The sequence below is a fragment of the Callorhinus ursinus genome, unplaced genomic scaffold (assembly GCF_003265705.2).
Source record: "Callorhinus ursinus isolate GAN/ISIS: 27379988/994484 unplaced genomic scaffold, GSC_fseal_2.0 scaffold31, whole genome shotgun sequence".
Taxonomy (NCBI): Eukaryota; Metazoa; Chordata; class Mammalia; order Carnivora; family Otariidae; genus Callorhinus; species Callorhinus ursinus.
In genome coordinates this window covers 12969865-12990605 of record NW_027397093.1, presented here as the reverse complement: position 1 = coordinate 12990605, position 20741 = coordinate 12969865, and the positions used below count along the sequence as shown (strand labels likewise).

Genomic DNA, 20741 nt, shown 5'->3' with positions numbered 1-20741 from the left:
GGTCAATTCATCAGGAAAGTATAATAATCCTAATCAATAAATGTGTATGCACTTAATACCAGAGCTCAAAATTCATGAAGCAAAGACTGACATCACTTAAAGGAAAAACAGACAAATCCACACATCATATGTGGAGATTTTCTTTTTTCTTTTTCTTTCTTTCTTTTTTTTTTTTATGCTTCATGCTTCAAGAATTTGTATGTCATCCTTTGCAGGGGCCATGCTAATCTTCTCTGTATCAGTCCAATTTTAGTATCTGCGCTGCTGAAGCAAGCGTGACATGTGGAGATTTTGACATCCTTCTCTCACTAATTGATAGAGCAACTAGACAAAAAAGTCAGTAAGGACATAAAAGATCTGAACACTATCAACCACCTTGACCTGCATTTTTACAACACCATACTCAAAAGTGCAGAATATACATTTTTTTCAAGTGTATTGAAACATTCTTTAAAAAACTGACCATACGCTGAGCCATAAAACAAGTTTTTTTTTTTTAAAGATTTTATTTATTTATTTGACAGAGAGAGACACAGCAAAAGAGGGGACACAAACAGAGGGAAGGGAGAACCGGACTCCCTGCTGAGCAAGGAGCCCAATGTGGAACTTGATCCCAGGACCCTGAGATCATGACCTGAGAGCTGAAGGCAGACGCTTAACGACTGAGCCCCCCAGGTGCCCATCATAAGACAAGTTTCAATCAATTTTTAAGAACTGAAATTTTATAGAGTGTTCTCTACTATAGAATTAAAACAGAAATAAAAAACATGAATATACCTAGAAAAAACAAAATTTGGAAATTTAAAAACATACTTTTAAATAACACAAAGACAGTCTCTTCAATAAATGGTGCTGGGAAAATTGGACAGCTATATACAGAAGAGTGAAACTCGACCATTCTGATGTTAATCAGACACAAAGATAAACTCAAAATGGATGAAAGACCTCAATGTGAGACAGGAATCCATCAAAATCCTAGAGGAGAACATAGGCAGTAACCTTGACATCGGCCACAGCAACTTCTTTCAAGACACGTCCCCATAGGCAAGGGAAACAAAAGCGAAAATGAACTTTTGGGACTTAAGATAAAAAGCTTCTGCAGAGCAAAGGAAACAGTCAACAAAACAAAGAGACAACCCACGGAATGGGAGAAGATTTTTGCAAATAACACTCCAGACAATGGGCTGATATCCAAGATCTATAAAGAACTTCTTAAACTCAACACTCAAAAAACAAATAATCAAGTCAAAAAATGGGCAGAAGACATGAACAGACACTTCTCAAAAGAAGACATACAAATGGCTAACAGACACATGAAAAAATGTTCATCATCATTAGCCATCAGGGAAATTCAAATCAAAACCACAATGAGATACTACCTTACACCAGTTAGAATGGCAAAAATTGATAAGGCAAGAAACAACAAATGTTTAAGAGGTTGTGGAAAAAGGGGAACCCTCTTACACTGTTGGTGGGAATGCAAGTTGGTACAGCCACTTTGGAAAACAGTGTGGAGGTTCCTCAAAAAATTAAAAATAGAGCTACCCTATGACCCAGCAATTGCACTAATGGATATTTACCCCAAAGACACAGATGTAGTGAAAAGAAGGGCCATATGCACCCCAATGTTCATAGCAGCAATGTCCGCAACAGCCAAACTGTGGAAAGAGCCGAGATGCCCTTCAACAGATGAATGGATAAAGAAGAAGTGGTCCATATATACAATGGAATACTACTCAGCCATCAGAAAGGATGAATACCCAACTTTTACATCAACATGGATGGGAGTGGAGGAGATTATGCTAAGTGAAATAAGTCAAGCAGAGAAAGTCAATTATCATATGGTTTCACTTATTTGTGGAACATAAGGGATAGCATGGAGGACATTAGGAGAAGGAAGGGAAAAATGAAGCGGGGGTAATCGGAGGGAGAGATGAACCATGAGAGACGATGGACTCTGAGAAACAATCTGAGGGTTTTAGAGGGGATGGGGTGGGGGGATGGGTTAGTCTGGTGATGGGTATTAAAGAGGGCACATACTGAATGGAGCACTGGGTGTTATATGAAAAAATAAATCATGGATCACTACATCAAAAACTAATGATGTACTGTATGGTGATTAACATAACATAATAAAATAAAAAACAATGAAAATGCAAAAATAAGTAAATAAATATTTCTAGCATATATTAAAAGAAAATAAAAAATAAAACAACAACAAAAAAAGAAAAATAAATAAATAACACATGGGTCACCTGAGGAAACACAGAGAAAATCAGGAAATATTTCAAACAGGATGATCAAAATACAACATATCAAAATTTGTGGGATATAGATAAAACCATGTTTTAGAAATAAATTTATAGCTTCAAAAGCTTATCTTGGAAAAGGTAGGTAAAGGGGGACTGGGTGGCTCAGTCAGTTAAGCATCTGTCTGCTCAGGTCATGATTCTGGAGTCCCCGGATTGAGCCCTACATTGGGCTCTCTGCTTAGTGGGGAGTCTGCTTCTCCCTCTCCCTCTGCTTCTCCCCCTCCCCCCACCCGCTTGTGCTCTTTCCCTCGCAAATAAATAAAATCTTTAAAAAAAGAAAAGGTAGGTAAAGTTCCATCATAAGCTAGAAAAAGAAAAGCAAAGTAATGTATACTGCAAAGTCAAAAATTGGTTCTTTGAAAAAGTTTAACATAATGGCCAAACCCCTAGATAGACTAAGTAAGAAAAAAAAACAAGATAGAAGCTGTAATTCACCAATGTTAGGGGAAAAGGGTGATTTCAGATTCTACAGATTCTAGATGGTGAAAAGATCATAATGGAATATTATGAGCAACTTTTTGTCAATAGATTCAGTAATTTAGATGAAATGGGAAAATTCCTAAAAAAACACAACTTATCAAAATTCACACAAGATAAAACACAAACTCTGAATACCTATGTATTTATCAAAAAAACTAAATTACCAAAACTTTCCCACAAAGAAAACTGCAGGCCCAGAGAGTTATATTGGTGAATTCTATCAAAATATTCAGAAAGAAAGAACAGTAATCTTACACAAACTCTTTCTGAAAATAAAGGAGAAAAATCTCCCTGATTCATTTTATGAGAACAGTATATTCTGATACAAAACCTGAAAAGATATTACAAAAAAGAAAATTACAGACCAATATCCCTTAATATTTAGTAAATGTTAGCAAATCAAATCTAGCAATATATAAAAAGACTAATAATACATTATTACAAAGCTGGGTTTATTTCAGGACAATAAGGGATAATCCTATCCCTTAATATGGTAATCCATCATATTAACAAAATAAAGGAGAAAAGTCATATAATCACTCACACACACACACACACACACACACACACACACACACACACAGGGAAAGTATTTGACAAAACTTAATAGCCACTGATGATAAAAACATTTTTTTAAATTAGGAAGGGAAAGGAATTTCCTTAATCTGATAATGAGCATCTACAGTCTAATATCCAACTCAACGATGAAACATCGAATGCTTTCCCCCTAAAATCTGGAAGAAGTCAAGGATCAAGGATGCCTTCTCTTACTACTTGTATTCAACATCATACCTGTGGTTGAAGCAAATGCAACAAGGCAAGAAAAAAGGCATAAATCTCAAAAAAGAAGAGGTGAAACTATCTCTGTTTGCAGGTGACAACTACTTACACAGAGAAACCTTATGGATCTATGAAAGAACTAGAAGAGTAAGTGAATTTAGCAAGATTGCAGAATACAAGATCAATATACAAAAATCAATTGTATTTTAGTAACAGCAGCAAATAACTAGAAAATGAAATAAAATTCCATTTATAATAGCATCAAAGCCATAACATGCTTAAGCATAAATTTCTAAAAATACATATACTTCTTTTTTTTTTTAAAGATTTTATTTATTTATTTATTTGAGAGAGAGAGAATGAGAGATAGAGAGCACAAGAGGGAAGAGGGTCAGAGGGAGAAGCAGACTCCCCGCCGAGCAGGGAGTCCGATGTGGGACTCGATCCCGGGACTCCAGGATCATGACCTGAGCCGAAGGCAGTGGCTTAACCGACTGAGCCACCCAGGCGCCCCAAAATACGTATACTTCTTAATTTAAATTTATTTATTTATTAGAGAGCGAGCGAGAGAGAAACAACATGAGAGGGGAGAGAGTCAGAGGGAGAAGCAGGCTCCCCACTGAGCTGGGAGCCTGATGTGGGACTCGATCCCAGGACTCTGGGATCATGACCTGAGCTGAAGGCAGTCGCTTAACCAACTGAGCCACCCAGGCGCCCAAAATATGTATACTTAATACTACAAAACCACTGCTGAGAAAAATCTAAGAAGATATAAAAAAATGGATATAATATGCTCATGAATTGGAAGACTCAATATCACTAATATGTCAATTCTCTCCAAATTAATATATAGTCAATGTTATTGTAATCACAATCCCACCTCTTTTTTTTAAAAAAGAGTTTATTTATTAGAGAGAGAGTGAGAGCGAGTGAGCATGAGTTGCGGGGGGAGGCAGAGGGAGAGAGAGAAGCAGACTCCCTTCTGAGCAAGAAGTCCAACATGGGCTTGATCCCAGGACCCTAAGATCATGGCCTGAGTTGAAGGCAGATGCTTAACCGACTGAGCCACCCAGGTACCCCAATCCCACCTCCTTTTTACATAGAAAGTGACAAGCTGATTCTAAAATTGGACCTAAAATATCTAAAGCTATCTTGAAAAAGAAGAGTGAAGTTGAGAGATTTATAATACTTGACACTTCAAGACTTTCTATAAAGCTATGGTAATCAGACTTGAGTATGCGTACAGACGTTACAGATACGTGTACCAGAATAGAGAGCTCAGAAACAGATCTACACTTAAAAGGTAATCTGATTTCTGATAAAGGTGCCAAAGCAAACCAATGGAGGGCTTTTTATACAAATGGTGCTGGTTCAACTGGGTATCTATGTGGAACACTCTACTTCACACCATATATAGAAATTAATTTGAGATGGATCATATAAGAAATGTAAGAACTAAAGCCCTAAAGCTTATAGGAGAAAATATAGTAGACTATCTGCACAGTTTGGGGGTAGATAAAGGCTTTATTAGGACCAGAAAGTAATAATAAGAAATTAAAAATTCAATAAATTGGACTTTAATTAGACAAAATTAAAGAAAACCTCTGCAAATGAGGAAGATACCATTAAAGAAAGTGAATGGGCAAGTCACAGTCTAGAAAAATATTCACAATATATGTATCTGATAAAGGACTACTATCCTAGAATGTATCAAGAACTTCAACAAGTAAATAGTAAGTCAACCAACCTAATAAAAATGGGCAAAAGACTTGAATAGACACTTCACCAAAGAAGATATCTGAATGACAAGAACACAAAAGAGCTGCTCAATAGCAGAAGTCATCAGGGAAGTACAAAAGAAAAACATAATGAGATGTCTTTATATACACTCCAGAATCCTGCCAACTGTGGACAAGAATGTGGAACAACATGAACTGTTGTCACTGCTGATGGGAATGTAAAAAGATATACTGTGAAAAAGGGACTGACAGTTTTTTATAAACTAAATACCTTCCTCTGGACCCAGCAATTCCCTCCTAGTAACTTATTCAAGAGAAATGGCAATACATGTCCTCAAAAAGACTAACGGAGGAATATTCAGCTTTATTCAAGATAGCCAGTAACTGGAAACAGATAAGGTGACCAAATGAAGAACGGATAAACAAATTGTGGAGTATTCATACAACAAATTACTACTCAGAAAAGGAACAAACTATTCTACACATGACAACATGGATGGATCTCAAAAACACGCTGAGAGAAACTTTAAAAGATTATACACCGGATGATTCTATTTGTAAGAAGTTCTAGAACAAACAAAATTAATCTATGGTGGAAAAACACACAAATTAAGGTTGTCTCCGTGCAGGGAGGCAGAAACAGACTATGAAGGGGCACAAGGGAACTTTAAACAAATATTGAACTTCAGTTAGTATTCATGCTGAAGTATTTAGGCGTGTTTATGTCTACAACTTACTTTGAGTACGTCAAAAAATAAGAGAGACTGATGGAGGGATGAACATATACACAGACGTATTATCTGGGAAATACAGAAAAATATTCAGGTGCATATATGGATGTTCTCTGAATAATTATTTCAACTGTTCTCAATGTTTGAAACTTTTCATAATAAAATGCTGGGGGAAAAATAATGTTTTTACTTCCCCTGTTCTCTCACATTGCCTGTACTAAGTCGCACTGAATTTGTAGGAAGTAAGCCAATAGGGGGTGCTGTTCTGAGCCATGATTTTATCTAAAAAACAAAGCAAAAAACCAGGTAACACAAGAAATGAAGCCAAACTACTGCTTCCCACCAAAGAATGAATTGAAATGCATACTGACTTTAGCTGCACATTAAATGTCATGACTCTGGCTCCAATGAGAGAAGTTCCAAAGTTTCTAAAGAACTGCCTTGCCTTCGCCTGGGTGGTTCAGTCATTAAGCGTCTGCCTTTGGCTCAGGTCATGATCTCAGGGTCCTGGGATGGAGCCCCGCATGGGACTCTCTGCTCCGCGGGAAGCCTGCTTCTCTCTCTCCCACTCCCCCTGCTTGTATACCCCCTCTCGCTGTCCCCTCTCTCTCTGTCAAATAAATAAATAAAATCTTAAAAAAAAAAAAGAACTGCCTTGCCTTGACCACAGCCTTTGGCACAAGAAAATACATTTGCTAAACTTGGTCTCTCGGGGTGAAATGCAAGGCTCATGCAATGGCAACAAAATGAAACAAATCAAAAACAATGTCAAGAAAAACTCACATATTACTGTTGAGGGTAGTCACCTAATAGATTACAGATTCAATGTTCATACCCTCAAGAAAACATTTTTGGGTCTCATTACCTTTATCAAGAGATGCCCCGGCCATATGGTAAAAGCTTAATGCAGTGTCCACATCATTAATATTCTTTAGGAAAGTAAAGAAGTTCTCCACTTCCTGAAATGTCAGACCCTGAAAGAACAGAGACAGCAAGATAAGGCAGGAACCTGTAACAAAAAGCAGCACAAAATACAGAGAAGTAGGCAGTTATTCATGTCTATAAATCAGAAATTTATGCTATGTTTAGAACAGAAACTGAATAAATTCATCAAGGAATGCCAAATTTGTATAAAACAAGGGAACACAACTCTAGAATTTTACCCTGAGAAAGGTAAGCTGGCTAATTGCTTTCCCCTCCCGTGTAAAAATCTGACATGAAGCTGTTTACAGTGATGGCAGGATATCTTTAATAAAAATATTTCTTTAAAAAAATTTTTTTAAAGATTTTATTTATTTATTTGACAGAGAGAGAGACACAGCAAGAGAGGGAACACAAGTAGGGGCAGAGGGAGAGGGAGAAGCAGGCTTCCCGCTGAACAGGGAGCCCAATGTGGGGCTCGATCCTGGGACCCTGGGATCATGACCTGAGCCAAAGGCAGATGCTTAATGACTGAGCCACCCAGGTGTCCCTAATAAAAATATTTCTAACTGTGCCCTCCAATTAGTCACAGTATCTATTATGACATTTCCTAAACGAGCATTTAGCTTCTTGATCTGTTATGTGTTATACATCTTAACAAACTGGACTGGAGTCAGGACTTCCATTTTAATAATCTACCCTTAGGCCAGCTAAGTTTTTTGAGGCTTAAGTTAATTAAAAAATCACCAAGTCAGTGAGACAGGGGAATGGTTTGAGAAGTTAGCAGAACCTAAGCACTTGGGAAGCTGTTCATTATGTCAATCTAAAAGCTACTAACGAAGCAATTTGCCACTTAACTTTAATTGGATGAAATTCCCTGAGTGAAGAAACTCTTTTCCAAAGCTGCTCCTATGATTTGCTGATTTCTGATCTGACTTTCTCTGATGGCTCAAGAGAGACTAGTTGTGTAACTAGGGGCAAAGGAGTTTCCTTACGGGGTAGATTTGTCCTATTTGACTACTTCCCACTTGTCTCACATCACGCTGTGATGGAAATGAATATAATTTCTAAGAAAGTGTGTAACACTGGGGAGAAGCTGAGATGAATGACTTAATGAAGCATCAGGTCCTTAACACTGCCGATGTTGACTGGCCTCTACTGAGTGTTGCCCCTCTTCCAATTTCCATTTCCCCAAACTAGGGAGCCCTGGAATCCACATGGGGAAACTTCAATACGGACAATATATAGTTCTTTCCTGGTACTCTCCAAACTGGGTCAGTGGTATCTTTCTCATTTAATCAATCAAACTAAGAGCTAAAATACTGTATGTATGATTATGTCACACGATCTTTTATAATTTTCCCTAGAATAATAGAAGTTAAAAAACTTTTTATTATGGAATTTTATGATGACCATATAGAAAGTTGCATAAAACAAAAATGTATGACAAACTGCTGCAAAATGAACACCCATAGAACCTCCACTGAGCTCAAGGAACAGACTATTTTCAGCATCCCTTAAGTCTTTGTCTCTCCCCTCAACATGTTCCATCTCAGTCATAATCCCTTTTACCCAGTGTTAATCACTATTCTGACTTTTAGTGGATTCATTTCCTTCCTTGCCTTTAAAAGATTGTGTTACTGGGGCGCCTGGGTGGCTCAGTCGTTAAGCGTCTGCCTTCGGCTCAGGTCGTGATCCCAAGGTCCTGGGATCGAGCCTCACATCGGGCTCCCTGCTCCGCGGGGAAGCCTGCTTCTCCCTCTCCGACTCCCCCTGCTCATGTTCCCTCTCTCGCTATGTCTCTGTCAAGTAAGTAAATAAAATCTTAAAAAAAAAAATTGTGTTACTATCGGGGCACCCTGGTGGCTCAGTGGGTTAAGCATCTGCCTTCGGCTCAGATCATGATCCTAGTGTCCTGGGATCGAGCCCTGCATCGCGCTCCCTGCTCAGCAGGGAGCCTGCTTCTCCCTCTGCTGCTCGCCCTGCTTGTGCTCTTTCTCTCTGTCAAATAAATAAATAAAATCTTTAAAAAATAAAAATATTAAAATAGCATTACTATCTGTTTATGCAGCTTCAAACAGAAACAGTTCAATTATGCTTGTTTTGAACTTTATAAATGGAATCATGCAGTATGCATTCTATTATATATAGCTTCTCTTTTTAGTATTTGTCTATGCTTTGTATTCTATAGTTAGCTCATTTTTATTGCTATTAGTATTCTGTTGTGTGAATACACCACAATTTTTTTTATCTATTCTATTTGGGCTGTTTCCAGTTTTTGGCAATTATGCACAGTGGTATTTAGGTATGCATTCAAACATTTATGGACTATCTACTATGTACCAAGTTCCATAATTTTTGTCAGTGAACTGGAAGGCTTATAGAAAATAATTTTTCCCTAACTTGAGGCTATTCTCTTGGCTTTGACTTATTAGAGCATCCAGATATAGGACTTATTCCTCATATGAATGCCTTAGTATGCTATCTACTGTAAACGCTAGGCTAGAATCAACCTTTGAGAGGAGAACTCTACTGGACCAGAAGTACAGGCTCTACAATATCACCGGCTTGTGGATGGATACACTAATACCATCTTCTCTTCCCTTCCATCAAAAGACATGCAGTGGTTGAAACAACCTAGGGTCCACTGATGGATGAATGTATAAACAAAATGGAATATGATTCATCCTTTATTTTATTTTTTTTTAAAGATTTTTATTTATTTTTTATTTATTTGACAGAGAGAGACACAGTGAGAGAGGGAACAGAAGCAGGGGGAGTGGAAGAGGGAGAAGCAGGCCCTCTGCCAAGCAGGGAGCCCGATGTGGGGCTCGATCCCAGGACCCTGGGATCATGACCTGAGCCGAAGGCAGACGCTTAACGACTAAGCCACCCAGGCACCCCATGATTCACCCTTTTAAAAGTAAGGAAATTCTGACATAAGCTACAATATGGATGAACCTTGAAGACATTATGCCAAGTGAAACAAGCCAGTTACAAAAGGTCAAATACTATATGATTCCACTTATATGAGGTACCTAGGTTATTTAAGTTTATAGAGACAGAAAGTAGAATGGTGGTTGCCAGGGCTGGAGGGGGAAGGAGGAATGGGGACTTTTTTTTTTTTTTTTTAAATAAGCTCTATGCCCAGCATGGTTAAGTGTCTGCCTTCAGCTCTGAGATCCAGAATTGCATGCTCTAATAACTGAGCCAGCCAGGTGTCCCAGGAATAATTGTTGTTTAACGGGTACAGAGTTTCAGTTTGGGAAAATGGATGGTGGTGATGGTTGTACACAGGATGAATGTACTTAATGCCACTGAACTCTACATTTAAAAATGGTTAACACAAAGTTCCTAAAACAAAGCACATGGTACAGGAAATGTTACTCACTCTGATAAACAAGCTCTAATGTTTGCTAGTAAATTTATGGTGAAACATCAAATACAATAGGCCAGAGTACTCATGCTGAGAATTATTTCAGGACAGAGAGAAAATCTGAATTGAATGGCTATTCATTTGATGACTCAGAAAAACAGTGGGATACAAATTACATTAATGCCATTATTAAATTGAAATATGTAACATTTTACCTTTTATTATATAGATACAATAAAAATATTTATTGAGCACTTACTAACAACTCAGCACTATGCTAGGAACAGTGAGGGAAATAAAATTGCTTTGGACATGGGCCTTGGACATTTTATAGAGCTTACAATTTAGATAGGTCTCCTTAAAGAAAAGATGCCAGTCACAAAATTATTATTCTTATTCCTTCGTAACTACCTTAGTAAAAAAATCCAGAGGGGTTTTTAGCAAGAAAGTTATAATAAGACTATAACACGAGGTCTGTTGGAATGGAAAGTGAAAGGATGGAAAGTGAAAGGATGTGCTTTCTGCAAGTGGAGGTGTTCAGACTGGAATACTGCACAGCCATGGGCAGGTGACCTGACCTGCAGAATAGTAGTCAAAAGGAAATAATCTTTCCTTAAGCATGGTGTCAAAGGGAATTTCTTGACACACTACGGGGAAGTGGAAGAAGGAAGAGTTATTTTATCCTGTGACCAACTGTTCAACAAACTGGTTTTCTAGCTACCTTGGGAAAGATGGACTTATATGAAACTGGGCTCTGGGCTCTAGGTGACTAACAAAAGAAGATAAAGTTAATATAGTTTGTGGACAGTAGAAACACTTTTTTTTTTGAAGATTTTATTTATTCATTCGAGATACAGAGAGAGAGAGAGAGAGAGAGAGAGCATGAGCAGGGGGAGAAGCAGAGGGAGAGGAAGAAGCAGGTTCCCTGCTGAGCCAGGAGCCGGACATGGGGCTCAATCCCAGGACTCTGGGATCGTGACCTGAGCTGAAGGCAGACACTTAACCATCTGAGCCACCCAGGTGCCCCAAGAAACACTTCTTTATGTTTATTAAAACATGAAACTAACATTAGGAATTTATTAAACAAGCAAATAGAATTGTCTTTTTTTATTAAGATTTTATTTATTTATTTGAGAGAGAGGGAGAGCATGAGCAGGGAGAGGGACAGAGGGAGAGGGAGAGGGAGAGGGAGAAGTAGACTCCCTACTGAGCAGGGAGACTGTCGGATGCAGGGCTCAATTCCAGGACCCCGGGATCATGACCTGGGCCAAGGCAGATGCCTAATCGACTGAACCACCCAGGTGCCCCTAGAATTGTCTTTCCAAACTAAAAGTAATTGATAAAATGTTTAGAAGAAAACATAAAAAATCTTAACCTCGAGTAAGACAAAAAGTTCTTAGATATGACACCAAAAGCACAATCCATAAAAGAAAAAAACTGATAAATTAAATTTCATCAAAATTAAAACGTTTTGTGCTTCAAAATACTGTGAGAACAGGGGCACCTGGGTGGCTCAGTCAGTTAAGCTGCTGACTCTCGATTTCCGCTCAGGTCATGATCTCGGGGTCCTGGGATGGAACCCCACGTTGGACTCTGTACTCAGCGGGGAGTGTGCTTCAGGATTCTCTCTCTTCCTCTGCCCCTCCCCTTGCTTGTTCTCGCTCTCTAAAATAAATAAATTAATCTTAAAAAAAATATCAAGAGAACAGACAAAACACAGACTGGGAGAAATATTTAAAAATCATATATCTGATAAAGGATTTGTATCCAGAACTATGTAAAGAACTCTTACAACTCAATAATGAGAAAAAAACCCCCACTATTTTAAAAAGTATCTGAATAGACGTTTCACCAAACAAGATACATGAAGGGCTAATAAGTTCATGAAACAACGCTCAGGATCATCAGTCATTAGGGAAATGCAAATTCAAACCACAATGAGAAACCACTACATACCTATTAGAATGAATGTAATCAAAAAGACAGACAATAACAAGTTTTAATAAAGATGTGGAGAAACTGGAACTCTCATACATTGCTGTGGAAATGTAACCTTGTACAACCACTTTGGAAAACAGTTTGGTGCTTTCGTAAAAAAAAAAAAGAAAAAAAAGTTAAACTCAATTTTTCCACACAACCCAGCCATTCTACTCCTAGCAGTTTTCTTAAGAGGAATGAAAAGATAGGTCCACATAAAGACCTGTATGCAAATGTTCATAGAAGTGTTATTTATAATGGCCAAACACTAGAAACAATTCAAATGTTCAACTGGTGAATGGATAAACAAAATGTAGTATATCCATACAATGGAATTCTTTTTACTATATTCAGCAATAAAAACAGTAAGCTATAAATACAAGCAACAACATGGATAAACCTCAAAATATGATGATAAGTAAACGAAGCTAAACACAAAAGACTACATTATTTTATGAATGCATTTATATGAAATGTCCAGAAGAGACAGATCTGTAGAGACAGAAAAAAGATGTCTGGTTGTCTGGGGGTGAGGGCGGAAATGGGGACTGACTGCAAGCTAGCACAGGGGATTTTTTTTCGGGGTGATACAAATATTCTAAAACTGGATGGCAGTGATAACTACATAACTGTAAATTTACTAAAAATCATTGAACTGTTTACTTAAAATGGGTGACTTTTAGGGTCTAAATTATACCTCAATAAAGCTGTTAACAAAATAAAAAGCAGTTGGAGTAGAAAGAGGGGTAAGGGAAATGTAGCTTCCTCTGGAGTCGTCCCTTAACGCCAGGTATCAAATGCTGACAGGCCACGGGTGAGGGTAACACAGGATTACGGGGCAACACACTGTATCACATGATTCCCTTGCCTTGTCTTGTAATCAGTCACAGGAAATCCACCTGCCAGGAATCAATCCCATTGCCTGAGCTCCCGTTATGGCCCGTTGAAAAGATAAAATAGTCTCCTTTCTTCTCTTATATATGCTATGCCTTGCACCAATCTTATCACTTATCATCTACTCAATCTTCTGCTTAGTTTTCTAAAACATTTAATTCTTTTTAGAGTTTTAAAAAACATTTAATTATTTTATTTTATTATTTTTTAAAGATTTTATTTATTTATTTAATTGACAGAGAGAGAGAGAGAGAGAAAGAGCATGAGAGGGAACACAAGCAGGGGGAGTGGGAGAGGGAGAAGCAGGCTTCCGGTCGAGCAGGGAGCCCGATGCGGGGCTCGATCCCAGGACCCTGGGATCATGACCTGAGCCGAAGGCAGTTGCTTTAATCAACTAAGCCACCTAGGTGTCCCAACATTTAATTATTTTAATATATGAATATTATGAACACTAATACATGAACAGCACAAAACATTCTTCCTTGACCCCTGTCTTCCAGTCTCCTTCCCTATATGTGGTCACTGTCACCAATTTCTTGGGTACCCTTTCAGAGGTGTAACCATGCTGATCTTGTTCCAATAAGGCATCTTCCCATTGCAAACCCCAGACTTCTCCTCAACTGTTGCCTGGCAGTGGTGGAAAATTACACCATTTCTATTACTTACATTTCTACATGTATCTAATCGCCCTGAAACATCACTTTCTTCATATGTTCATTCCTCCTACTCACAAAGTATCAGTGATTTCTGTCAACTGGATAAACTCAACTTTTTGCCTAGTACTCAAGGTCCTCCACAAAATGCTTCCATAAATTACCTTTCTAGCCATCTCCCTATAGGCCAGGGTCTAGCAACACTGGTTTTCTTGTTTCCCCCAAACCCTTATACTTACTCAAATCATGGAGAATAAGGAGGGGCAATGAATAGGCTCATTAGTAGGAAGATTATGGACTGTGGAATGAGACAGTCCTGGCTTTGAATCCTGGTGCCACCTCTTAAGACCCTGTGTGATCTCAGGCAAATAACTAAGGCTCAGAAAAGTATTTTTTCATCTGAAAAACAGGGATTCTATCCACCAAGCAGATGTGATAATTAGGAAGAAGACAGATAAAATGCCTAGTACTTGGCAAGTACTCAGTAAGAAGTAGGTTGAGTCCTTAGTAAGCTGGCAGGCCCATTACTAGAGAACCAATGGCAATGACTTCATTCAATTAGGTTCTGAAACACTCTTTTCTCTGGTATGTGTAGGACCTTGAGGGACAGAAAACAGGGGCAAGTATACCTCTCATATACCTTTGAAGTATATGAGACTAATAGCAAGGGCAAACCAGAAATATACTGGGAGAAAAATCCATAAATTCTTTTAATAGTAATTCACAGCTGGGGCGCCTGCGTGGCTCAATCAGTTAAATGTCTGCTTTCAGCTCGGGTCATGATCCCAGGGTCCTGGGATTGAGCCCCACATCGGGCTCCCTGCTCAGCTTCTTCCTCTCCTTCTGCTGCTCCCCCTCTTGTACTCTCTCACTCGCACTCTCTGTCTCTCAGAGAGTGGATAAATAAAAAATCTTAAAAAAAAATAGTAATTCACAGCCTAGTACTTCTTTGGGGGAAGTACAAGTTTCAAAGCTAATCAATAAAGCAGAGTTTTAGTCTTTTTAGTTTAATGGCCACACCTCAGGTATTCTACTACATAGTGACTCTGATGGGCATCTAATAATCGGAATCAAGAGTTTTTCAAGTGCTATGCAGCAATATTTCTAGAATCTGATATTCCACGATGAGTACAATGTGGCTCACCTCTCAAATATCTGTGAAAATAAGTGAATAGGAGAGCTCACATGAATATTATCCACAGATAAGATGCAAAGTTAATAATCTAATAGTTTTATTCTGTTTGGTAAATACCAACCCAGCTTCATAGCTGGTAGTAGTATTAATAAGCATGATAAACACAGAAGGCTGTCGGGGATGGGGATCTAAGAGAAAACATGAAGCAAAAGCAAACTGCTTTATAACTTTGCTTGTCAAAAATCCTACTCTGCCTTTTTTTTTTTTTTTTGGTGCAAAAAGGTGGTTTTATTAAAGCACGGGGATGGGACCCGTGGCAGAAAGAGCTGCTGCCCTGGGATTGTGAGGGGTGACTGATTATACACTTGGGAGTTGGGGGAGGTAAGGAAAAAGGGAAGTGTCCAAAAGGACATTCATATGCTAAAGAAGACTCTCAGGATACCGAAGGCCTTGCTATTGTCAAGCTAAGGTTGTTTTTCCCTCTAGCTGCCTCCACCTTTTGGAACTCCTCTATAAACCCCCTATATGTTCCCCAACTGACTAATATTGACCCATCTCTACGCCCCTCTTCAGCAGGAAGGAATTACAGATGAGACCTTCTGCCTTCAACAACCTTAAAGATTTAAGGGTCAAAATTGTTCAGGGGGGAAATGATGAGGGAGCAGAAAGAAGCTGAGGAGAAAGCCACAAGCTGACACCCTGCAAAATCCTACTCTGTTTTTAAGGCCAAGTTCAAGTATCACTGCCAAGAAATCTTAGTCTCTAAAGTTGATTCTAATCTTTCTCATTGGTGCTCCCAAAAGTCTTCAGAGCTTTACCAGGGTACTTAATACATTCACCAATGCATTTGACAAACATTTGCCTATGGACACTCACTGTACTGTGGACATGCAAAGATGAGTAAGACACTGCTCTCAAGAGGCTCAAAATCGAGTGCGTTGCCTTGTATTATAATTATTTATTACCTGCCTCCCAGCACTAGGAATGTTAAGTTCTATGAGGCAGAGACTTGGTTTTGCTCATTACTGCATTCCCAATATTTTTTTGTGTGTATATATTTTTCTTACTCAATTATTACAGACTATATATTTCTTGGGGATAGGCAATGGTTTTTGTTTATCTTTTGTCTTTCTCATAGCACCCGGATTAGTGTCTTGCACACAGCAATGTCCAACATTGAACTGAATATCTTTTTCAATTCAGCCTTAAGTGGATTTGCTAAATTATTAAAGTTTGCCGCTTCTGTGCTCTTAAGCATAGAGAACCATACCTGTGAATGACATTTATCAAGTCTCAGAAAATTCTGTCTTTCTTTTAATGAGAAGATAATACGGAAGAAGGAAAATGGGCAAATTTTAGGGCTGAGTCAGATTTGCCCTAGATGAATTATTCAAAGGAAAAAGGATATTGAGCAGAATGGGGAAAATCTGGTAGAGGATAGGGACTAATTTTTAAAATAAAGCCCAAACAAAAGATGTTCCCCATTTAAAAGAAAAAGAAAAGGAAGAAATGAAAACTGTCTTTGTTAAATAAGAAACACAGCAGTTCCTCAGAGCATGAACAGAGTAATTTGTCCAGCATGCCAGGTTCCCCGATCCTTCCAGCTATTACTCAGGGACAAAAGACCTGGAGACACTGATAGAGTGCAGTCCCCTTGAGAGCAGAGGCTAACAAGCTAAGGTGCACATGCGAAATCACCTTGGGAGCCTTTAAGCAACACTGATGCCTGGACCCACCCACTGAGCTTCTGATTTAGTTGGTTTGAAGAGGGCCCCAACAATCACATTTCTCAAAAATTCCCCACATGATACTGGGCGACCCGGCATGAGAAGCACTGCTTTGGAGGAAAGGTATGATTCAGGAGAACTCTGCTATAGAAAGGACAAGATCTGGAATAGAAAGCCTTGGATTTCAGTCCAGACTCTGGGTGGGTCATTCATTTCTCTTCCTTTCTGTCTCTAGATTCTCAAAGGCAAAATGAGATCTAACAAGGCTGTTGGAAAGACAGAAAAAGAACAATGCGAAAGGCAGTGAAACACTGTATGGTCATTAAGTGATATGCAAATATTGACTTAATACCACCACTAGGACGGCCAGTCCTTTAGGTCTGGATTGATAATTTGTGCAGAATCCCACACAGAAAATGATTAATATGAGCCAAATGAAAAGTAACATTTTCACGTTAACAAATCCAGAGTGGAATAAAAGAAACAATTAGGAGCAGATGGTGATTCCTCTTTAATGAGACATGGTCCTAGAGAGACGGACTGGTAACCTCAAGAGCAAAAGCCCTTCATTAACTTTCATTCTAGTTAACTGCTATGTTCACAAACTTAATCAACATGAGAAGACAATCAATCTCAATCTCCTTGCTAACGCGGCCTGGAAATTCTGGGCCAGAAGTAATTTAGCATTCCAGATTTTTATCTGACAAAATCTGTCCTTTTACTTCACAGCCCTTCTGTAAGGTCTCCAGGTCCTAAATTAAGTCCTGCCAAAGCTACTCTATTCCTTCAAGGGAGATGTCTCCAACACCCAATTTATTGCTTTTAAATATGAATTCATAATAAAACATGAATTAGCCTATTATGATAGATGATTATTTTTAAGGTCAAATAAATGTCTGGGCCAAACTTATTTAAAAATTAGTCTCGTAAAAAGAAAAGAGTGTTTGCTACTGCAAATACTGTGCTTCCAGCATAGGGGCTAAAAACCCACCTAAACATTCGCCTTTAATTTTCAGTAATTACAATTTCTAGCAGATATGAGCTGGGTACTAAGCACTGTAAAAGTTGTCTCTAAGAGAGGGGGTTGTTCTCTGTCACTTTCTGTTACTAATGAGTCAGGTCAGTTTCTTTGGTCATGGTGAAGTGCTAATCATTGTCCAGGGGAAAGGGTAATGGGCTGAGAATGACAAGATCTGTCATTGTGGGGTGTGTGTGTGTGTGTGAGAGAGAGAGAGAGAGAGAGAGAGAGATCGTTAAGAGGTATGCCTCTTCACTGATCTCTGCTTCAGTATGTCCATCCCACACGCTGGCAAAACCCCAGAGGCTGAATCAGTTCTGCCATCTGCCCCCTCCTGCACCAGGTACAGCTGGTGTGCAAAGCTATCTGAGAGCAGTGCTGACTGGTGCCCCTGCAAACTCACAGTTTCCAATCACAGTGCTGCTCAAAAAATGCTCCATCATCTCTTCCTGAATTCTCTAGTAATCTTAATCAATCTTTTGGCTTCTATGTTTGCTCCTTTCCAAACTATTTTTCATAAAACAGCCAGAGTCATTTATTTAAACATACATACAAATATACAAGCATTTCACTGCTCACGGCCCTTTAATAGCTTCCCATCCCACTGTGAACATAACATAAACTCCTTCCATGAACGTGCTGGCCCCCATCTCCCTCTCAGACCTCATCTCGGGCCATTCTCCCCCTTGCTAGTATGCTCCAACCACAACAGTCCCCTCTCAGTTCCTGACAAGTGCTAGATCTTTGTGTTTTCTGTCTCTTACGGACTCAATGTGTCCCCCCCGATGATGAAACTTATACATACACTGAAGCCCTAACCCCCAGTGTGGCTGTATTAGGAGGTGGGGTCTTCAAGAAAATAACCAAGGTTAAATGAGGTCAGAAGGGTGGGGCCCTGAATGGACAGGATTACTGTCCTTATAGGAGGACGCAGCAGAGAGCTAGTGTGCATGTGTGCTTTCCGGCTCTTGCTCTCTCGTGCTCCCTTTCTGTCTCTCACCATGCAAACAACCAAGGAAAGGCCATGTGAGGCTGTAGTAAGAAGGCAGCTGTCCAAAGGCCAGGAAGAGAGCCCTCATTAGAAATTTAATTTGCCTGCACCTTGATCACGGACGTCTGGCCTCCAGAACTGTGAGAAAATAAATTTCTGTTGTTGAAGCCACCCAGTCTGTGCTGTATTGTGGTAGCGGCCCACGCTGACTAATACACTGCCTCAGAGTTTTGGACATATTCTATTTCCTTCTTTCTGGAGCCCCTCCTTCCCTCGTCGTCATTTTCTTCCTCTCTTTTTCTCAACTTCCTTACTTCCCATTGTAATGTGTCATCCACTCTAATAAAACCGCTCCCAAAGGTCATCAATTATTACCATTTTTACCAAAGCCAATGGATGTTTATCATCTTAATTTACCGGACCCTCTCTGTCCCATGTGACACTGCAGGCCCCTCTTGTCCTGCACCCTCGACTTCCTTGGCTTCAGTTGCTCTACTTTCTCTAACTGTTTCCTTCCTGTGCATTTAAATGTTCATGTTCCACTCTATTTTTTCTTTGGCCAAAAAAGGGCACTTCTTACTTCTTTCCTGTATAACACTCTTCTGACTGAATCGCATGGGTTCTCATGGCTTTAACTTGAATAATGTGCTGATGATTCCCAAACCCATCTCAGTCATCTGAAGCAGAAGTGAATATCCAAGTGCCTGCTAATCATCTCTAACTGGATAGTCTACAGGCACCTTAAATCAAGATATCTGTAACTAAACTCTTTATCTTCCTCTGTAAACCAGTCTCTCTTTTTAATTTTTCTCCAGAGAGACTTTCTGAAAAAAAATTTTTTTTTTTTTAGTAAGTTCTAGGTCCGGTGGGGGGCCTTGAACTCACAACCCTGAGACCAAGAGCGGCATGCTCAACCAACTGAGCCAGACAGGCATCCCGTTTAATTTCTCAATCTTAGTCCATGGTGCCACTCTTCGTCTGAACAAGAAACCTAAGGGCTTATTCTGGGCTCTCCCTTCTTCCTCATCCACTGCTCATGTTTTTTCATGTAGCAGAGATGAATTGGTACCTTTGCAATATAACCATACCTTCCCATGGTTCCTTTTCTTCCTATAAACAAAGATACCTACCTTTCCGTCTTTGAAGTGCTTCTTGAGCTGCTTTTGCATGGCGGTCAACTTCTTGGACTGCACCCCACTGTAGGCCAGCAGCATGCCACCAAACTGCCTCTCGGTAATTTTCCCATCCACAGGGTCATGGCGTTCAAACTGGGAGAGAAAACAGAGTGTTCATGGGGTCAAATGCAAAGTATTTTGACACAGAATGTGGAATGATCAACTGTGCTGGATGGAAGAAAATAGTTGATGGCCACCGAGACTGTATTTTTGAACTGTAATTCTAAGATTTGAAAAAATTAATCAGAAACAGAAGATCTGGGTTCTTATTCCAGCTTTGTCACTAACTATTTAGGACTTTAGGAAAGTCACCCAACTACTCTGGGCCTCAATATCCTCATGGATAAAACAGAGCTGCTATAACACCTCATACCTTACAGAGCAGGAGCATCCTTGTGGGGATAAGAACAATGTTAAAACTCCATTCCAATTCATGAGTAATATCATTGGTAATAAGTGCTCTCTGGATCATCCATGTCCCTGCTACTCAGAAATAACTTAAAAGCTAATTATCGCCCCCTGCCAGTACTTATTATAATCAACAAGGAATGACAAAGAAGGGGGCTCACCAGTGCAGGATGCTTTAATTAGAAGAAGATGAGCACCCAGTGCTAGAGGTGAGGGGGGCCCATGCAGAAGTCCCTCACAGTGGTAAGGAGGTGCTTTCAGACAGTGGGGAATATGCCAGAAACTAGAAGTTAATGACGGATGTCTATGGAAGTCAAAGACACAAAACTCCTAAACAACTTACACAAAACCTGCAATTATGTGCTGTTAGAAATGAATGGGAAGGGGTGCCTGGTGGCTCAGTCGTGAAGCTTTTGCCTTCGGC

General features: G+C 39.3%; 1 protein-coding gene and 1 non-coding gene across 3 annotated transcripts in view; both read right to left on the bottom strand.

Annotated features, from left to right (window-relative positions):
* Positions 1 to 20741, bottom strand: part of MICU1 (mitochondrial calcium uptake 1) — a 247185-nt gene that overhangs the window by 22700 nt on the left and 203744 nt on the right. For both annotated transcript variants that reach the window (XM_073878854.1, XM_025850225.2), the window contains 2 exons: positions 19865 to 20002; positions 6908 to 7016 (listed from right to left, as the gene is read on the bottom strand). In XM_073878854.1, the coding sequence (XP_073734955.1) occupies positions 6908 to 7016; positions 19865 to 20002 (247 nt within the window). The remainder of the gene's footprint in view (positions 1 to 6907; positions 7017 to 19864; positions 20003 to 20741) is intronic.
* On the bottom strand, positions 172 to 275 carry LOC112807500 (U6 spliceosomal RNA). Its single transcript, XR_003204102.1, has one exon. It is a non-coding gene; the product is annotated as a U6 spliceosomal RNA (small nuclear RNA).